A 20,017-nucleotide genomic window follows, 5' to 3' on the forward strand; every position below is an offset into this window, starting at 1 on the left:
ATGTAATCCATTTTCTATAAAAAGGCAGTTTCTTGATACACCCAACTGATATTTTTGGGGGTACTTTGAGATGTTATCTTCTTTCTATAAACTATCAATGTTATCAAAGACATTTCAAGGATCTAAATGGAATTGGACAAATACTGTACTGTTGATAAACTTTCTTTGAAGAGAGTGGATAAAAAACTTTGCGGATGCTGTTAAGCTGGAATCAGAACTCAGAATGCTCACTCCAAAAAGGAAGCATTTAAGACTGAGTGGGAAATAATGGCCTTGTTTCAACAAAGAAACCACACCCATCCAAGATGTTTATGATTGTTGGTTTTACTTTATAAGTTCATTTTGTTATTCACATCCTCAAAGAACAGTGTGTTCTAACATCTATCAAGTGAACCTTGGCAGCTGGTCACACTGATAATCTTTTGTTTTTTTGGTTACATGGAGGTAATTTTGAATACAAGACTATCTCAGCTATTCAGAGTTTAGATTTTATTTAGCCTTACTTATTTTACCCAGAGTTTATGTGTTTGAAAATATCCTGATTTTTAATCTTCTATCACCTTGGCTCTTACCTGAAGTGAACTTTGCTTGAGCTCAACTGATTTCATCTCTCAATAAATACGAAATCAATCTGAAATGAATGGAATTGTTTGGCATATTTTGACTCTTCTATGAGCATTAATCTATTTCATACATTTCCAGTTTGTTTAGAGATACATTTTTTAACATATCTGAGCAGAAACTAGTGAGATGAGAATGGATATAGCCATAATATTCCTTCATTGAATTCCACAGCATTCACTCAAATGTAATTCACCTTTTTTACAGTACCTTAATTTGGCCTATATTTATAGGACATGCTGTTTTTTGTACTGTGAGAAGATGGTGAAGGTGATTCTTGAATGCTGATTTTCTGCATTGCATCGTGTTTGTACAACATGGTAATATATTTGGACCTTGATTAAATAATGTAAGAGAGGAATTTGATTTTTAAAAATTTAGAAAAAAATGCACAAACCTCTTAAAACAATGTCTAATTCTATCCATCCAAAAATAGAGTAGAATCCTAAAATGCTTATCAAATACTTGATTGCTTCTAGTCCCTCTTTTAAATAGTGTTTGGCTTAGATACATCTATCATATGTACTTCTTGGCTTAAAACAAAAACATACACAAAAAAAACCAACGCTCCCAAGCAATTATTTATGCACATGGTCCACAGACTCAGCTTGAGAAACACTGACTCAACTTAAAAGTCTTTGTAATGCTCAGATTTCGGAAATGCTATTGACCTGAAAACAACTCCTGAAATTGTTAGTTTGGACGCGTGGTGGCGGTACAGGCTAAGAGAGTGGATGAAAGCTCTGCAGATTCGGTGGACTCCGTTTCACCCAGAAGCCAAGTAAAAATACAGACCACATTTACCGCTAAAGCTGAAATAGACGTGTCCAGGAAGGCAGTCGTCGCCAGACAAGTTATAAGAGCGAATTTAAAAATTTCTAGCAAAGACATCTCCGAGAGTCGACTGTGGATGTGGTGATTGGGAGCTGAAAAGGATTTTTCTTCTGGAATCAGACATAACAACAGACATGAAGCAAACTAAAGCACATAACAAGAAAAGGCAAGTGGCGTTCTTCATTTTATTGGTGCTTTGGGGAGAGGTGGGTTCTGAATCGATTCAGTATTCCATATTGGAGGAGACAGAAAGTGGCACGTTTGTGGCCAACTTGACAAAGGACCTGGGACTGAGGGTGGGGGAGCTGGCTGCACGAGGCGCCCGGGTTGTTTTCAAAGGGAACAGACAATATTTGCAGCTGGATCCACAGACCCATGATTTACTGCTAAATGAAAAATTGGACCGGGAGGAGCTGTGTGGCCCCACTGAGCCGTGTGTGCTACCTTTCCAAGTGTTACTGGAAAACCCCTTGCAGTTTTTTAAGGCTTCCTTGCGAGTCAGAGATATAAATGACCACGCCCCGGAATTCTCTGCCGGAAAAATGCTCCTGAAAATATCAGAAATTACTACACCAGGAAAGATATTTCCTTTAAAAATGGCACATGATTTAGACACTGGCAGCAACGGCCTTCAGAGCTACACAATCAGCTCCAACCCTCACTTCCATGTTCTCACCCGGAATCGCAGCGAAGGCAGGAAGTTCCCGGAGCTGGTGCTGAACAAACCGCTGGACCGCGAGGAGGAGCCCCGACTCAGGCTAACGCTCACCGCGCTGGATGGCGGGTCTCCGCCCCGGTCAGGGACCGCTGAGATTCAGATCCAGGTTTTGGACATCAATGACAACGTCCCCGAGTTTGCTCAGGAGCTCTATGAGGCGCAAGTCCCTGAGAACAACCCCCTCGGCTCTCTGGTTATTACCGTCTCAGCCAGAGATTTAGATGCAGGATCGTTTGGGGAGGTATCTTATGCCCTGTTTCCAGACGATGACGTCAACCAACCCTTCGAAATAAATGCAATCACAGGAGAAATTCGTCTGAGAAAGGCTTTGGATTTTGAGGAAGTTCAGTCATATGAAGTGGATGTTGAGGCGACAGATGGCGGAGGCCTAACAGGAAAATGCTCTTTAGTCGTCAGGGTCCTGGACGTGAATGACAACGCCCCGGAATTGACCATGTCGTTCCTCATCAGCCCCATCCCAGAAAACTTGCCAGAGATCATAGTGGCAGTTTTCAGTGTTTCGGATGCAGACTCTGGACATAACCAACAGGTTATTTGTTCAATAGAAAACAATCTTCCCTTTCTACTAAGACCTTCTGTAGACAATTTCTACACCATAGTAACAGAAGGCGCGCTGGACAGAGAGACCAGAGCCGAGTACAACATCACCATCACCGTCACAGACTTGGGGACACCCAGGCTGAAAACCGAGCACAGCATAACCGTGCAGGTCTCCGACGTCAATGACAACGCCCCCGCCTTCACACAAACCTCCTACACCCTCTTCGTCCGCGAGAACAACAGCCCCGCCCTGCACATCGGCAGCGTCAGCGCCACAGACAGAGACTCAGGCACCAACGCCCAGGTCACCTACTCGCTGCTGCCGCCCCAGGACCCGCACCTGCCCCTCGCCTCCCTGGTCTCCATCAACGCGGACAACGGATACCTGTTCGCCCTCCGGTCGCTGGACTACGAGGCCCTGCAGGCGTTCGAGTTCCGCGTGGGCGCCACAGACCGCGGCTCCCCGAAGCTGAGCAGCGAGGCGCTGGTGCGCGTGCTGGTGCTGGACGCCAACGACAACTCGCCCTTCGTGCTGTACCCGCTGCACAACGGCTCCGCGCCCTGCACCGAGCTGGTGCCCCGGGCGGCCGAGCCGGGCTACCTGGTGACCAAGGTGGTGGCGGTGGACGGCGACTCGGGCCAGAACGCCTGGCTGTCGTTCCAGCTGCTCAAGGCCACGGAGCCCGGGCTGTTCGGCGTGTGGGCGCACAATGGCGAGGTGCGCACCGCCAGGCTGCTGAGCGAGCGCGACGCGGCCAAGCACAGGCTGGTGGTGCTGGTCAAGGACAATGGCGAGCCTCCGCGCTCGGCCACCGCCACGCTGCACGTGCTCCTGGTGGACGGCTTCTCCCAGCCCTACCTGCCGCTCCCGGAGGCGGCCCCGGCCCAGGCCCAGGCCGACTCGCTCACCGTCTACCTGGTGGTGGCGTTGGCCTCGGTGTCGTCGCTCTTCCTGTTCTCGGTGCTCCTGTTCGTGGCGGTGCGGCTGTGCAGGAGGAGCAGGGCGGCTTCGGTGGGTCGCTGCTCGGTGCCCGAGGGCCCGTTTCCAGGGCATCTGGTGGACGTGAGCGGCACCGGGACCCTGTCCCAGAGCTACCAGTACGAGGTGTGTCTGAGGGGAGGCACCGCGACAAGTGAGTTCAAGTTCCTGAGGCCGATTATCCCCAACTTCCCTCCTCAGGGCACTGAGAGAGAAATAGAAGAAACCCCCACCTTTCGGAATAGCTTCCCATTCAGTTAAGTGTGGGATTATTTTACGAAATTTTACTGTTTTAACTTAAAGTTACATGTTATTGATGGTCTGTTTCTTGCTTATTTTACCTCTATTCTTTAGGTTGAAATTTTTATTAAAGATAGTGGGTATCTTAGTATTTCCTGTTCATGCTTAGTAGTTTATTACTTCACTGGAGGGTATTTGACAAAATGAACAGAAAGTAAATTTTTATTTGCATAATTAAAAATTTTTGAAATTATCTATTCTTCCCCCCCACCCCCCGGCAAAGTGATGTATTCTAAATCCTTAAGTAAAATTGTATTTCTAGCTATTGGTAAGAGTTGTTTCACTATTGCTATGTAGGACTGTTTTTAAAATGTGAGCATTTCATATTATTTAATCTTCCAATGTCTCATTTTGTGGTAACTCCTACAGTGTGTAACACTAAAAATAAGAACTAATAATAGCTAAACCACTAAGGTAGCCATTCATACTTATGAGTATTTCAGTATCCCATGATGATCAATTCATATTTTCTGTGAATATAAACTTTACTGAAGGGTCAACAAGTCAGTTTGTGAGCCTCTTGTAAGAACCTAATGGTCTTTAAAAAAAAAAATCATGCCGATTATAAGTGCTTAATAAATATTTGTTGAATGTTACTAACATTCTAATATTGATTTTAAAAAACTATAGTATCTACAAATGGAGAAATGTTAATATCCTTTCTACAATAAAATATCCTTGCCAATGAGTGAAAGTATGAAACATCACTCCCTACTCAAATCACTCTTTTCTCCAAAACAGAAAACACTCCTCACTCTTTTATACCATTATAGAAAATAAAATACTTAACAGCACATTTTTTCTTCATCTTTGTCTAACAATTTGAAAATTTAAAAGCTTTGAAATTATATTTGCCAAACTTCTCCTCTCACTTTCTCAAGATATTTGATATCTGCCAAGATCTAAGTAGGGTATTAGCAGCAGGTTATTCGGTAACATCAGATTTTCCCTTATAGTGTTGTGTAGCATCATTTGCCTGTATTAACCATAATACCATTTACCTTCACAGTTTAGCCCATAGTCTTATTTGTGTCAGTTGTATTTGTGATACTGCATGTAAAAATCCCTCTTTCAACTTTCTATCAAAGGCAAGCAATGTATATTAAAATGGCAATTCAATGATTATTTTATTTTTATTCTTAATTGAAGTGGAACTGGGCTGACCTAAATTATATTTGACTGTGTTTTGTGTCCAGATAAGTGAACTCACTGTCATGGATGAATACCAACTTTATTGGCGGTGAGTGTGGAGAACATTTACTTTTTTGTGTTCTCAGATATATACCCTCTTCTCCTTAGAATAGCATTCTTCTTTGGTGAGACTTCTTTCTCCATTGTTCTCACTCCAGTCACTCGGCTTTAGTTGGAGCTGTAGTGTTTTCCAATATCCCCATCTCCTTAATCCTAGAGGATGTACTGGGGTGCTGTCCTGTCCAATGCAGACAAGTCAATACCCTTCCCCAGAAAGTGTATTTTTGACTTTGTCAACTTTGTTGTCTTATGACTGTCAAAAAGAAAAAAAAAAACATTGCCTAGATTCTGAGCTTATATTGATTTTTTTTTTTTTGAGATGGAGTCTTGCTCTGTCACCCAAGCTGAAGTGCAATGGCACGATCCTGACTCACTGCAACCTCCACCTCCAGGGTTCAAGTGACTCTTCTGCCTCAGCCTCTCAAGTAGCTGGGACTACAGGTGCATGCGCTGTGGTAGAGACGGGGTTTCACCGTATCGGCCAGGCTGGTCTTGAACTCCTGGCCTCAAGTGATCTGCCTGCCTCGGCCTCCCAAAGTGCTGGGATTATAGGTGTGAGCCACTGTACCTGGCCTATATTGATTTTTAATAAAACAAATTGCCATTTTCTCTAAACTCAAAACTTCACTGGGCACTGCACATAATGAATTTATGAAGGAAAAAAATCCCAAAGGGTGGCCAGGTATGGGAGTTCACACCTGTAATCCCAGCACTTTGGGAGGCCGAAGTGGGTGGATCACTTGAGGTCAGGAGTTCGAAACCAGCCTGGCCAATATGGTGAGCGTCGTATCTACTATAACTACAAAAATTAGCCAGGCATGGTGGCACGTGCCTGTAGTTTCAGCTTCTCATGAGGCGTGGTGGCATCAGCCTGTAGTCCTAGCTTCTCAGGGGGCTAGTCAGGAGAATGGCTTGAACCTGGGAGGTAGAGGTTGCAGTGTGCCAGGATTGTAGCCACTGCACTACAGCCTGAGTGACAGAGTGAGACCATATCTAAAAAAAAAAAAAAAAAAAAAAAAAAAAAAAAATCCCCAATGGTTATGTAGACCAGAGACTAACAAGAAATAATATTTTTATTTTCTTTCTGGAGTTACAGGCACATTACAATTTGAGAGTGGAACTAGATTTTGATGAAAGTTCATAATTTCTTCCAGTACAATAGAACAAATTAGTATTTTTGTTATAGATGTAAATTTTCCAAGAACAAGAATTTTTATGTTTCATTTACTGTATTATCTCAAGAAGCTACATGACTGTCCCTCCAGGTAAATACTTGTTAATAAATGAATTTGCCTGGAGCAGTTTTGTGTACTGAACTTGTACCTTTATAAGGAAGATGAATATAGATACAGACATTACTTTTGCTGTCACAACTATTGTTAGCTACCTGAACAAGATCTCATAATAGGTGGGGGGAAAGGGAGTATATAACAGGCTATGACCTAAAAGGCCTGCTGTATGTTTTAGCTATTACACTATTACAGTGTGCTTTGAAATGAAAATTACCTGAAGTTGTAAAGCAGAACGCTTGGTGGCGCTGCAGGCTAAGAGAGTGAAAAACGGCAGAATCAGTGTCTCCTGAAAAGCTGTGCGGGTTTTCTGGCAGCTCGAAAAGGAAACATTTTTTCACTACTGGGGATAGAAGGTTTCCGAGAGGCAGCCGTCCCATGTCGGTCAATGTTAAAAAGAACTAACTCAAGATATTTAAATCAAGATAGCTGAGTTGGCTGTAAAGCAATTATTTTGTGATTGGATCCTGAGAAATGATGGAGACGCGGCTCCCCAAAGCGCCAGAGAAAAGGCAAGTGACCGCCATTATTTTCTTATTACTACTGTGGGAGGCGGGCAGCGCTACCATTAAGTATTCGGTCCTAGAAGAGAGGGACAGCGGCTCTTTTGTGGCCAACCTAGCAAAAGATCTGGGGCTGGGTGTAGGGGAGCTGGTCACGAGGGGCGCCCGGATTCTTTCCAAAGGAAACAAACAGTATTTGCAGCTCGAATGGAAGAGTGGGAATTTGCTCCTAAAAGAAAAATTGGACAGGGAGGAATTGTGCGGTGACACAGATCCATGTATACTGCATTTCCAGGTGTTACTGAAAAATCCGGTGCAGTTTATTCAAGGTGAACTACAGCTCCAAGATGTAAATGACCATGCCCCAGAATTCTTGGAAAATGAAATCCTCCTGAAAATCTCTGAAGGCAGCCATCCAGGGACTTTATTTCCTTTGAAAATAGCTCAAGATTTGGACGTAGGTAGCAACACAGTTCAGAACTACACAATTAGCACCAACTCCCATTTCCACCTTTTCACTCGCAATCACAGCGACGGCAAGAAATACCCAGAGCTGGTGCTGGACCAAGCGCTGGACCGCGAGGAGCAGTCCCAGCTCAGGTTAACCCTCACAGCGCTGGATGGTGGGTCACCGCCCAGAACCGGGACTTGCCAGGTTCTCATAGTGATTGTAGATATCAATGACAACGCCCCTGAATTTGCTCAGCGGCTCTACGAGGTGCAGGTCCCAGAGAACGCCCCTATAGGTTCCCTTGTCGTTACTGTCTCTGCTACAGATTTAGATGCTGGGACCCACGGGGAGCTCTCCTACTCATTTTTCCAATACTCAAATCAAATCATTCAGGCTTTTGAAATAAATTCAATCACAGGAGAAATAAGATTAAAAAAGGTGTTGGATTTTGAGGAAATTCAATCTTACCATGTAGAAGTTGAGGCCTCAGACGGCGGGGGTCTTTCAGAAAAATGCACCGTAGCCATAGAAGTGATGGATATAAACGACAACGCTCCGGAACTGACCATGTCCTTACTCATCAGTGATATTCCAGAAAACTCCCCAGAAACTGTGGTCGCTGTTTTCGGAATTTCGGATCCGGACTCCGGGAACAATGGAAAAATAATGTGTTCCATCCAAGACAATCTCCCTTTCCTTCTAAAACCTACCGTAGAAAATTTCTACACCTTGTTAACAGAAGGAGCACTAGACAGAGAGCGCAGGGCCGACTACAACATCACCATCACTGTCACAGACTTGGGGACACCCAGGCTGAAAACCGAGCACAGCATAACCGTGCGGGTCTCCGACGTCAATGACAACGCCCCCGCCTTCACACAAACCTCCTACACCCTGTTCGTCCGCGAGAACAACAGCCCCGCCCTGCACATCGGCAGCGTCAGCGCCACAGACAGAGACTCAGGCACCAACGCCCAGGTCACCTACTCGCTGCTGCCGCCCCAGGACCCGCACCCGCCCCTCGCCTCCCTGGTCTCCATCAACGCGGACAACGGACACCTGTTCGCCCTCCGGTCGCTGGACTACGAGGCCCTGCAGGCGTTCGAGTTCCGCGTGGGCGCCACAGACCGCGGCTCCCCGAAGCTGAGCAGCGAGGCGCTGGTGCGCGTGCTGGTGCTGGACGCCAACGACAACTCGCCCTTCGTGCTGTACCCGCTGCACAACGGCTCCGCGCCCTGCACCGAGCTGGTGCCCCGGGCGGCCGAGCCGGGCTACCTGGTGACCAAGGTGGTGGCGGTGGACGGCGACTCGGGCCAGAACGCCTGGCTGTCGTTCCAGCTGCTCAAGGCCACGGAGCCCGGGCTGTTCGGCGTGTGGGCGCACAATGGCGAGGTGCGCACCGCCAGGCTGCTGAGCGAGCGCGACGCGGCCAAGCACAGGCTGGTGGTGCTGGTCAAGGACAATGGCGAGCCTCCGCGCTCGGCCACCGCCACGCTGCACGTGCTCCTGGTGGACGGCTTCTCCCAGCCCTACCTGCCGCTCCCGGAGGCGGCCCCGGCCCAGGCCCAGGCCGACTCGCTCACCGTCTACCTGGTGGTGGCGTTGGCCTCGGTGTCGTCGCTCTTCCTGTTCTCGGTGCTCCTGTTCGTGGCGGTGCGGCTGTGCAGGAGGAGCAGGGCGGCCTCGGTGGGTCGCTGCTCGGTGCCCGAGGGCCCCTTTCCAGGGCATCTGGTGGACGTGAGCGGCACCGGGACCCTGTCCCAGAATTATCAGTATGAAGTTTACGTGGCAGAAAGCTCTGAGAGCCAGTTCAAGTTTCTTAAGCCGATACTTCCCAACTTCCTGGGTGAAGGGACTGGTAGGGACAGCGAGACAAACTCCAACTCCAGGAATCATTTTGGGCTCACTTAGGAATCTAACAGACATCACGTCATGATAAATCATAGAATTCACTGAATGATCTATAAGTTCCCAATTCTCTCATTCACATAGAGCCACATATTCACACATTAGTAACGGCTGTCATATTTGTAGCTATTTCTATCTGCTGGACTATTTTCCATTCCCTCTAATTTTTCTTGTGGTTGTTGTCAGCTCTCTTAGTTATAGCATGTTCACACAATAACAGAGCAGAGAAATGGTGTTTCCTAGGGTGGTTGTTGTTTAGTCAGATTTTGGAACTCACAGGTGTTTTCTGGTTGCCAATATTTGAACTTGATCACTGATATGATTAAGAAAATGGTATTTGAAACTTTGATTGTCATCAGCATGACTCTAACTCTATTGTAAATGACAACTTTTAGTTTAGAAAATAATTTTCATTTATGCAAAAAGTTTAGCAATCTTGTAAATTGTTGCATTTCTATTATGTTGTTTCAAAAATACTACTCTTTCCTCAAATGAATCAATATTTTACCTAGATGATGTTTACTTTCTTGAATTTTTTCTTTCAAAATTGATATTTACAGACATCAGCTGTTATTCTAAAGGACTTAACTTCTGTTACATGAAAGAGTAATAGAAAAAAGGTTGGTTGACTTGTGATTACTTTTTTAAAAATAATAAATAGCTTTGGTATGTAAATAATGATTCTCCTTCTTTTAAAATAATAGATAGCGGTTGGGCGCAGTGGCTCACATCTGTAATCCTAGCACTTTAGGAGGCCGATGTGGGCAGATCATCTGAGGATGGGAGTTCAAGACCAGCCTGGCCAACATGGTGAAACCCCATCTGTACTAAAAATACAAAAATTAGCCAGGCATGGTGGCAAGTGCCTGTAATCCCAGGTACTTGGGAGGTTGAGGCAAGAGAATCGCTAGATGAAAATAATTTTATAAAACAGATCTATAATTGATAGCTTGTGATTAAGATGATCAGACTGAATATAATAAAACAAAGTGTGAGACTATAGAACTTGCTTTAGCTTTGATAAGTAGTCCCTATGAAGGTTAAAAAGCAATATTAGATGCATATTAAGACATTAGCATTACTTAACTGTCTGCTTAAAAATGAGCAAATAAACATTTTATACCCTTTCTCTTCTTTCTTAACCTTACTTATACTTTTTGTATTGTATATATATTACCTTATCAATATTTCTAACATTTACAATGTATTTTGAAAGAATACTTCCCATAACTGTTAAGGCATTTCATATGTTTTTTTAGACAGAGTTTTGCTCTTGTTGCCCAGGCTGCAGTACAGTGGCACGATTTTGGCTCACTGCAGCCTCCACCTCCCAAGTTCAAGCCATTCTCCTGCCTCAGCCTCCTAAGTACCTGGGATGGCAGGCATGTGCCACCACAACTGGCTAATTCTGTATTTTTAGTAGAGATGGGGTTTCACCATGTTGGTCAGGCTGGTCCTGAACTCCTGATCTCATGTGATCCACCTGCCTCAACCTCCCAAAGTGCTGGGATTACAGGCACGAGCCACCACACCTAGCTGGCATTTCATAGTTTTTAAATTTTAATTTAAAAGTCATATAATGCTACTTTTTAAAAATTTTTATTCAAGTCTGACTGCCCAGGGCAACCACTTTTGATGCTCTTATGTGTGTTTTTCCATATTTACTTCCCAATTTTAAAAATCACATATGTTTATAAAGTGCTTTTTCTCAAATTCCAGTTTTAGATATCCATTTATTAAGAGGTACACACACACAACTTGCACATTTCATCTACCTAGCAATATCAAAATTCTGTTTAGATAATGTTTATATAATTGTCACCATAAAAATGTTAGTTACACCTAAGCCTTACGAGTGAGGAAGCAGGCTGGGCATGGTGGCTCACACCTGTAATCTCAGCACTTTGGGAGGCCGAGGTGGGTGGATCACCTCAGGTCAGGAGTTTGAGACTAGCCTGGCCAACATGGTGAAACCCATCTCTATTAAAAATACAAAAATTAGCTGGGCATGTTGGTGAGTGCTTGTAATCCTAGCTACTCAGGAGGCTGAGGCACGAGAATTGTTTGAACCCCGGAGGAGGAGGTTGCAGTGAGCTGAGGCTGTGCCACTGCACTACAGCCTGGGCGACAGAGTGAGACTTTGTCTCGAAAAAAAAAAATTGAAAAGGAAAAGACTTTTTTTTTTCTTTTTACCTTTAAGGTCATAATTGCCTTCTTTTTCAACTTACTTTTCTATGTACATCTTTAAAAATTATGTAAAGTTGGGCCGGGTGCGGTGGCTCACGCCTATAATCCCAGCACTTTGGGAGGCCGAGGTGGGTGGATCACAAGGTCAAGAGATCGAGACCATCCTGGTCAACATGGTGAAACCCCGTCTCTACTAAAAATACAAAAAATTAGCGGGGCATGGTGGCGCGTGCCTATAATCCCAGCTACTCAGGAGGCTGAGGCAGGAGAATTGCCAGAACCCAGGAGGCGGAGGTTGCGGTGAGCCAAGATCGTGCCATTGCACTCCAGCCTGGGTAATAAGAATGAAACTCTGTCAAAAAAAAAAAAAAATTATGTAAAGTCTAAAGCTTCTAACTTAGGTTAAACTCATAAATCTATCGAGCCAAGATCGTGCCATTGCACTCAAGCCTGGGTAATGAGAACGAAACTCTGTCAAAAAAAAAAAAAAATTATGTAAAGTCTAAAGCTTCTAACTTAGGTTAAACTCATAAATCTATCGGTTCCATTCTTTTCTCCTGGAGCCATCCTGGAGCTATTCAGAGTCTTGCTCCATTCATTGTACATTGTTTGCTCTCTAAACCTACTGCACAGCTGACAGTTTGCTTTTCCCACTAACTTGGAAATTTATCTTCCTCTTCCATTTGATTTCCTCTTCTGGATTTTACATCTTCCTCTTGTTTGGTTTTCTCCCTTAAGTTTCAGAAGAATATTTGATAATAAATCTTTTGATTGCTTGAATATAAAAATTTCAGATGTCACAAACTCAGATGTCTATTTGAAGATTTCATTGGGTGTGGAATTATAGGTTAGGAATTATTTGCTGCCAGTATTTTGAAGGCATTCCTCTGTTGTCTTCTAATTACCAAAGTTGAGATGGTCATCAACAATCTGATTACCCATTCTTTTCTGAGAACCTTTGTTTTCCTTTTGGATTCTTGATTCTCAACCAATGACAATTTTGCCACCTTTGGTAAATGTCTGGCAATTGCCATACATTTGGCAAGTCTGGAAATACTTCTGGTGATCACAGCTGCCAATAGTGCTGAGGCTGAGAAACCTTGCTCTAGGTAAGTTAGGGTTCTTATATGTATCTCCAATCTTCTAGAATTTCATCGCTATGTCAGAGTGTAAGAATTTTGGTAATTTATTTCACGAGTTACTCAGTGAGACTTGCCAATCTTGAGACATGTTCTTCAGACTAGAACAGGGTTATTGAGGTTTTTTAATTAAAAAATTCTTTCCTCTACTACATGTTTTCTTTTTTTATTCTGCAACTCCTGTTAGTTGTATAGTGACCTAGTTTGATATTTAATTTTTCTTATCCTTGTTCTATCTTCTGTCTTTATTTTCCTGGATTCCAGTAAATTTCCTTTATGACTGAATTTTAAACTTTTGCTATGATAGTTTTACTTTTAAAAAGCTTTTTCTTAGTCTCTGCATATTTCTTTCTATAGTAGCCTTGCAGTTTTAAAATTGTTTGGTGAGATATAATTCACAAACCATAATATTCACCTTTTTAAAAATTGAGTTCAGTGGTATATTTAAAGGGCTATATAATTATTACCACTACCTAATTCCAGAACATTTTCACATTTTCATCATCCCAAAAAAGAAACCTGGTACCCATCTGCATTTACTCCCCATTCCCTCCTCTTTCCAGCCTCTGGAAACTACTAATCAACTTTATGTTTCTTTGGATTTGCCTGTTCTGGATATTTCATGTAAATTGAATCATACAATATGTAGCCTTTTCTGTCTGCCTTCTTTCACCACAATGTTTTCACGGTTCATTCATGTTATAGCATGCATCAGCACTTCACTCTTTTCTATGGCTGAATAATATCCCATTGCATGAATGTACCACATTTTGTTTGTTCATCACTTGGACATTTTGGTTTGTTCCCACTATTTGGCCATTATGACTAATACTGCTAGGAACATTCATGCATGAGTTTTTGCATGGACATGTTTTCAGTTCTCTTGGGTGTATACCTAGGATTGGAATTACTGGGTCATATACTGACTCCATGTAACTTTTTGAGGAATTGTCAAATGGTTTTCCAAAGTGACTATACCATTTTGCATTCCTCTCAACCATGTGTGAGGATTCCAATTTCTCTATATCCTCACCAACACTTTATTATTATTATTATAGCCAGCTTAGAAGGTGTGAAGTAGTATCCTATTGTGGTTTGAATTGCATTTCCCAAATGACTAATGATGTATTTCTTTTCATAGCTTACTGGTCATTTGAATATCTTCTTTAAAGAAATGTGTACTCAAATTTTTTGCCCATTATGTAATCTAATTTTTAAATATTTTAATTGTTGAATTTTTTTAGCTCTTTATATATTCTGGATACTAGACTCAGATACATGGTTTACAAATATTTTCTGCCATTCTGTGAATTGTCTTTTCACTTTATTGATAGTATCCTTTGAAGTAAAAAAGAGTTTTTAAAGTTTTGACGAAGCCCAATTATTATTATTATTATTATTTTGAGATGGAGTCTCACTCTGTCTCCCATGCTGGAGTACAGTGGTACAATCTTGGCTCACTGAAAATTCCACCTCCCGGGTTCAAGCGATTCTCCTGCTTCAGCCTCCCAAGTAGCTGGGATTACAGGCACTCGTCACCATACTCAATTACATTTTTTGTATTTATAGTAAAGATGGGGCTTCACCATGTTGGTCAGGCTGGTCTCAAACTCCTGAATCTCAGGTGATCTGCCAGTCTCGGCTGCCCAAAGTGCTCCAATTGCAGGTGTGAGCCACTGTGCCCAGCCTATTTTTTTTCTTTTTTAAAATCAGGCACTCAAAAGCCTATTAAACATTGTATGTTTGAGTGGGACTAGTTGAGTGGTAGACCTCACCTTAGGGTAATGAAACAGGAAACATTTTATTTGGAGACAAAATGTCAATATCTGTAAGTTTTCTCTCTTGGGCTCACATTGTTCTTCAGAGAGGAATTCAGTAAGGATGGGTGGGATTGAAGTTATTATAAACTTGACACCTAGTACTTTGTAAGCGCCTTGGTTTGAGAGAAAAATGTCTTAATTTGTTGTAGTTTTTTTTTAACCCTCTTCTCACTAAGATCTCAGTCCTGCCCTAAATTGTGCTGGTGTCCTTTAGTCCAGAGCCCTTTCTATTAAACCGCTATGGATATTACACCTCCCATTTTCTGCTATGATGAGAAAAGGGAAAGTGCCTTCCTTTACTGACTACAAAAGGAATTCTCAGATATATAAATATTCTTTACATAGATTTTCAGCCAATGTTGTTTTAGCCTCTCCCTAGATCCTCAATCTGGATTATTACTTTGGCTAGATTTGATTTTCCTTTTCATTTGAGAGAGAGAAGAAAAAAAGAAGGAAAGAAGGCAGGAAGGAAGGAAGAAGGAAAGAAGGAAGGAAGGCAGGAAGGAAGGAAGGAAATTCAGTTGCCAATTGTCTGTGTGCTTTGCATCTTCCAAAATTTTTGTGACTTGTCTCCTCTATGGTTTATTCTTCTTCCATTATTTTTTTCTTTGTAGCTTTGTTTATTTTAAACTCTTGCTCTCTATCATTTACATAAAGTTTCAGGAAAAAATTGAGAGAAACTAGTGTGCTCAAACTGGAGTAAAATGCAGTTCTTACTGTCAGTCATATTGTGCTAGTTCTCCTGTACCTGAATCATTTATGTTGTTTTATCTCTAGATTTGCTGAATTTCATCAGATATAGGTCTTTAGATAAGAATTCATAGGTACGGTATTTTTGAATTCTCACATGCTTAAGAAATACAGTTTAGCTGGGTATAAAATTTTTCTATTGACTTTCTTTTCCTCAAAGATTTGTTGACATTAAATATTACATTAGTTCGCCTTTCTGCCCGTGGACGCCGCCGAAGCAGCATCGTTAAAGTCTCTCTTCTCCCTGCGATCATGTCTAAGTCAGAGTCTCCTAAAGAGCCGGAACAGCTGAGGAAGCTCTTCATTGGAGGGTTGAGCTTTGAAACAACCGATGAGAGCCTGAGGAGCCATTTTGAGCAATGGGGAACGCTCACAGACTGTGTGGTAATGAGAGATCCAAACACCAAGTGATCCAGGGGCTTTGGGTTCGTCACGTATGCAACTGTGGAGGAGGTGGATGCAGCCATGAATGCAAGGCCACACAAAGTGGATGGAAGAGTTGTGGAACCAAAGAGAGCGGTCTCAAGAGAAGATTCTCAAAGACCAGGTGCCCACCTAACTGTGAAAAAAATATTCGTTGGTGGCATTAAAGAAGACACTGAAGAACATCACCTAAGAGATTATTTTGAACAGTATGGAAAAATTGAAGTGATTGAAATCATGACTGACAGAGGCAGTGGCAAGAAAAGGGGCTTTGCCTTTGTAACCTTTGACGACCATGACTCTGTGGATAAGATTGTCATTCAGAAATACCATACTGTGAATGGCCACAACTGTGAAGTTAGGAAAGCCCTGTCAAAGCAAGAGATGGCTAGTGCTTCATCCAGCCAAAGAGGTCGAAGTGGTTCTGGAAACTTTGGTGGTGGTCGTGGAGGTGGTTTCGGTGGGAACGACAACTTTGGTCGTGGAGGAAACTTCAGTGGTCGTGGTGGCTTTGGTGGCAGCCGTGGTGGTGGTGGATATGGTGGCAGTGGGGATGGCTATAATGGATTTGGTAATGATGGAGGCAATTTTGGAGGTGGTGGAAGCTACAATGATTTTGGCAGTTACAACAATCAGTCTTCAAATTTTGGACCCATGAAGGGAGGAAACTTTGGAGGCAGAAGCTCTGGCCCCTATGGTGGTGGCGGCCAATACTTTGCCAAACCACGAAACCAAAGTGGCTATGGCGGTTCCAGTAGCAGCAGTAGCTATGGCAGTGGCAGAAGATTTTAATTAGGAAACAAAGCTTAGCAGGAGAGGAGAGCCAGAGAAGTGACAGGGAAGCTACAGGTTACAACAGATTTGTGAACTCAGCCAAGCACAGTGGTGGCAGGGCCTAGCTGCTACAAAGAAGACATGATTTAGACAAATACTCATGTGTATGGGCAAAAAACTCGAGGACTGTATTTGTGACTAATTGTATAACAGGTTATTTTAGTTTCTGTTCTGTGGAAAGTGTAAAGCATTCCAACAAAGGGTTTTAATGTAGATTTTTTCTTTTTCTTTTTCTTTTTTTTTTTTTGCACCCATGCTGTTGATTGCTAAATGTAATAGTCTGATTGTGACGCTGAATAAATGTCTTTTTAAAAAAAAAAAAAAAAAAATATTACATTAGTTCTTCTGTCCTAGTTTCTACAGTCATCTATAAGTCACTTGACCTTTATTCTTAAGTAGTATCTTTTTCAGTAAGCATTCATCAGTACTAGTGCAAGGTTTTATCAATTCTTTCCTGTTTGCTGCATTGTTGTCTTTGTACTTAACCAACAGCTTGGCTATGTGTAAAATAATTGAACTATAATTTATTTCCCTCAGAATCTTGTAGACATTTCCATTCTGTTTTGGTATTAAATGTTGCTCAGGGGAATTCTGAAGCACGTTTGCTTCACCTGTAGGTAACTTGTTTTCAGATTATTATCTTGACTATGGTAATTATACATTACTTTTCCCTGGAACTCAGCAAGCCTTTTCAATCTGTTCATACATATATTTTCAAGTATATCATTTATATATGGTAAGTATATTTTGTTTTAAAATTGGCCTGATACTTCTAATATCTGAAGCTTGCACGGGCCTATGTCTGCCATATTTGGTTTCTGCTCCTTCCCATTCATGATGTCTTTGTTTTTTTGCAGGATGTACATGGTTGATTGCCCTTGAAAATTTATTTGTGGGGTATCTACAAGGCCTAGGTTGCGTATGTTACATCTTTCAAAATGAATTTTCATTTGTTTCAGCCAGGATATTGGAAACATTATCAATAGTGGACCATCACAATTAATTAAATGGCTTGAGGTTTCTTGCATCTCAACCTATGTATGTTCAAAATACAAATACACAAGAGGGCCACATGGAATGGTGTGCACCTGTAGTCCCAGCTACTCATGAGGCTGAGGTGGGAAGATAACTTCAGCTCAGGAGTTTGATACCAGCCTAGGCAGTATAGTAAGACCCCATCTCAATATACATACACACACACATAACAATCTGTAGTTACAGCTTCCCAGGCATGTTTTTTTTTCCTTTTGTTCTTCCCTGCTTAGCATCAGGGAGACTTCTATATAATTCCCTGGAGTTGGAGGCTGAGAGCAAGTTTAGATTTGCTGGTGTTTACACTGTAGTTACATTATGGTTGTATCCCTGAGGGTTCCCTCAATATGAAGAAAATCTTTCTATAATATGCTGCAACTGTGGTTATCTCTGAGCTTTGATTTATATTTCTTTAATCCCACAGAGCTTCAGATCAAAGCCTGAGTACAAATATTTTTAATGCCCTGAGAGTATAAGAAGTTTTGTTGGCCGGGCGCGGTGGCTCATGCCTGTAATCCCAGCACTTTGGGAGGCCGAGGCGGGTGGATCACGAGGTCAAGAAATCGAGACCATCCTGGTCAACATGGTGAAACCCCGTCTCTACTAAAAATACAAAAAAAATTAGCTGGGCACGGTGGCACATGCCTGTAATCCCAGCTACTCAGGAGGTTGAGGCAGGAGAATTGCCTGAACCCAGGAGGCGGAGGTTGCGGTGAGCCGAGATTGCGCCATTGCACTCCAGCCTGGGTAACAAGAGCGAAACTCCGTTTCAAAAAAAAAAAAAAAAAAGAAGTTTTGTTGTTCTGATACACTGTTTATCCCTTTCTTCCAGGCTTCCATCAAAAATTGGGCTTTTTCTGCCCAATTCTACAATATTTTTTGCTCTTCACTAGTTTTGAAGTTTTTTTTAAGTTTTATTCATTATATTTTGCTTTCCTTAAGAGGGTCATATGAATTATCAATACTATCATTTTCAGAAATGACAAGCTCTGTCTAATGTTTTTTCAACCTGAAGATTTAGTTTTTCCACCATTTCTGTTATATAATTATTAGGTTACTTTTCCTTTGAATCCATTGAATGCAATGTTTCATCCATTGAGTACTCTGCTCAGACAAATCAATAATTTCCCTTCTCTGCTAGACAATACTGTCTTCACAGAGAGGGCTCTTTATCTTAGGGGCTTAGAAAAATATATACAGCCATTCATTGCTTAATAGCAAGAATATATTCTGAAAGCTGTGTCATTAGGCGATTTCATTATTGTTCAAATATCATAGAGTGTACTTACACAAATCTAGATTATGTAGTCTACTACACACCTAGGATACTTTGTATAACCTATTGCTCCTAGGCTGCAAACCTGTACATCATCTTACTGTACTGACTACTGTAGACAATTATAACAAAATGGTGTTTGTGTATCTAAACATAGAACAGATAATGCATTGCACTATGACATTACTACAGCTATGGCATCACTAGGCAACAAAAATTTTTCAGCTCCATTACTATCTTACAGGACCACCATTGTATATGCCATCCATGGTTGACCAAAATGTCATTATGCCACACATGACTGTATTGAATAAATATAGGTGAATAAGCATTGAATAAAGTAACAAAGGAATTTCAGTCTGTTATTGTTTCTGGCTTAGTAAGCCTAAACACGATAACAAAATATTTTATTGCTTTATTTTTATAAAATGCCCATTTATTATTTACAGTATTTGCCACTTGCTTTGTTCACCTAACAATATATCATTTAAAATATGTGATCTAACTTCCATTTTTTAAAATGTATAATGTGATATTGAGCCCTTTCTTATTTGTTTACAAATAATACATTTTTAAAACTAATTTTGACTTATTGTGTTACACATTAGGGGAGGAAGAAAGATTTTTTTATTCATCTTCAGATCATGTTCTGCTTTTTAAAAAAGATATTCATCATATTTATCAAACACTTTTATCCTTTGTCTCTCAGGATTACATCTGAAATTTTTTATTTTCCTTTATTCTTAAACTAAATTGTGTTAGATCAAGGTACTAGTGCCTTAAAGACTTGATGATTTGGTGTTTTATACTTTTTTCCTGTATGAACTCTAATTAAGAGGCTCCTATTACTTATAATTTGAGTGAAGGAATAAAATTTTGGGTTTGGATGAATTATTCAGAGTTCAGGACAAAAACCAAAAACCACTCTGTGTGTCTCTAACCAAAACCTAAAAAGATATCAGCTGCAAGGATTTATATACTTATATAAAATCATTGGAAGAACTGGACAAGCAGAAGTAAGAGAGTCAGCACTGAACTGGTTTTGAAGGCATATGACCAGAGCTGCAGCACAGAAATTAGGAAGCTGATGCTACTACTACTACCAAAACTGTTGCTCCCACAGCACCCTCTCCCACCTCCA

The 20,017-nt window shown here is 41.8% G+C and overlaps 2 protein-coding genes and 1 pseudogene across 2 annotated transcripts; all 3 read left to right on the top strand.

Moving 5' to 3' along the window:
* The first annotated feature begins 1,365 nt into the window (after positions 1–1,365).
* Positions 1,366–5,904, top strand: PCDHB6 (protocadherin beta 6). Its single transcript, XM_012466317.3, has one exon. It carries the CDS (start codon positions 1,590–1,592, stop codon positions 3,972–3,974), a length of 2,385 nt encoding a protein of 794 aa, XP_012321740.3. The 5' UTR covers positions 1,366–1,589; the 3' UTR covers positions 3,975–5,904.
* An 82-nt stretch (positions 5,905–5,986) lies between these two features.
* On the top strand, positions 5,987–10,185 carry LOC105715488 (protocadherin beta-17). The gene has a single exon (XM_021664947.2). It carries the CDS (start codon positions 7,028–7,030, stop codon positions 9,416–9,418), a length of 2,391 nt encoding a protein of 796 aa, XP_021520622.2. The 5' UTR covers positions 5,987–7,027; the 3' UTR covers positions 9,419–10,185.
* A 5,322-nt stretch (positions 10,186–15,507) lies between these two features.
* LOC135270638 (heterogeneous nuclear ribonucleoprotein A1-like) lies at positions 15,508–16,771 on the top strand (annotated as a pseudogene).
* Positions 16,772–20,017: the final 3,246 nt, after the last annotated feature.

This window comes from Aotus nancymaae, unplaced genomic scaffold, assembly GCF_030222135.1.
Source record: "Aotus nancymaae isolate 86718 unplaced genomic scaffold, 86718_ANA_hifiasm-v0.15.2.pri h1tg000064l_1, whole genome shotgun sequence".
Classification (NCBI taxonomy): Eukaryota; Metazoa; Chordata; class Mammalia; order Primates; family Aotidae; genus Aotus; species Aotus nancymaae.

Bases quoted from the DNA above. Each gene is read 5' to 3' on its own strand.
- LOC105715488 (XM_021664947.2), top strand. From the start codon at position 7,028: ATGATGGAGACGCGGCTCCCCAAAGCGCCAGAGAAAAGGCAAGTGACC.
- PCDHB6 (XM_012466317.3), top strand. From the start codon at position 1,590: ATGAAGCAAACTAAAGCACATAACAAGAAAAGGCAAGTGGCGTTCTTC.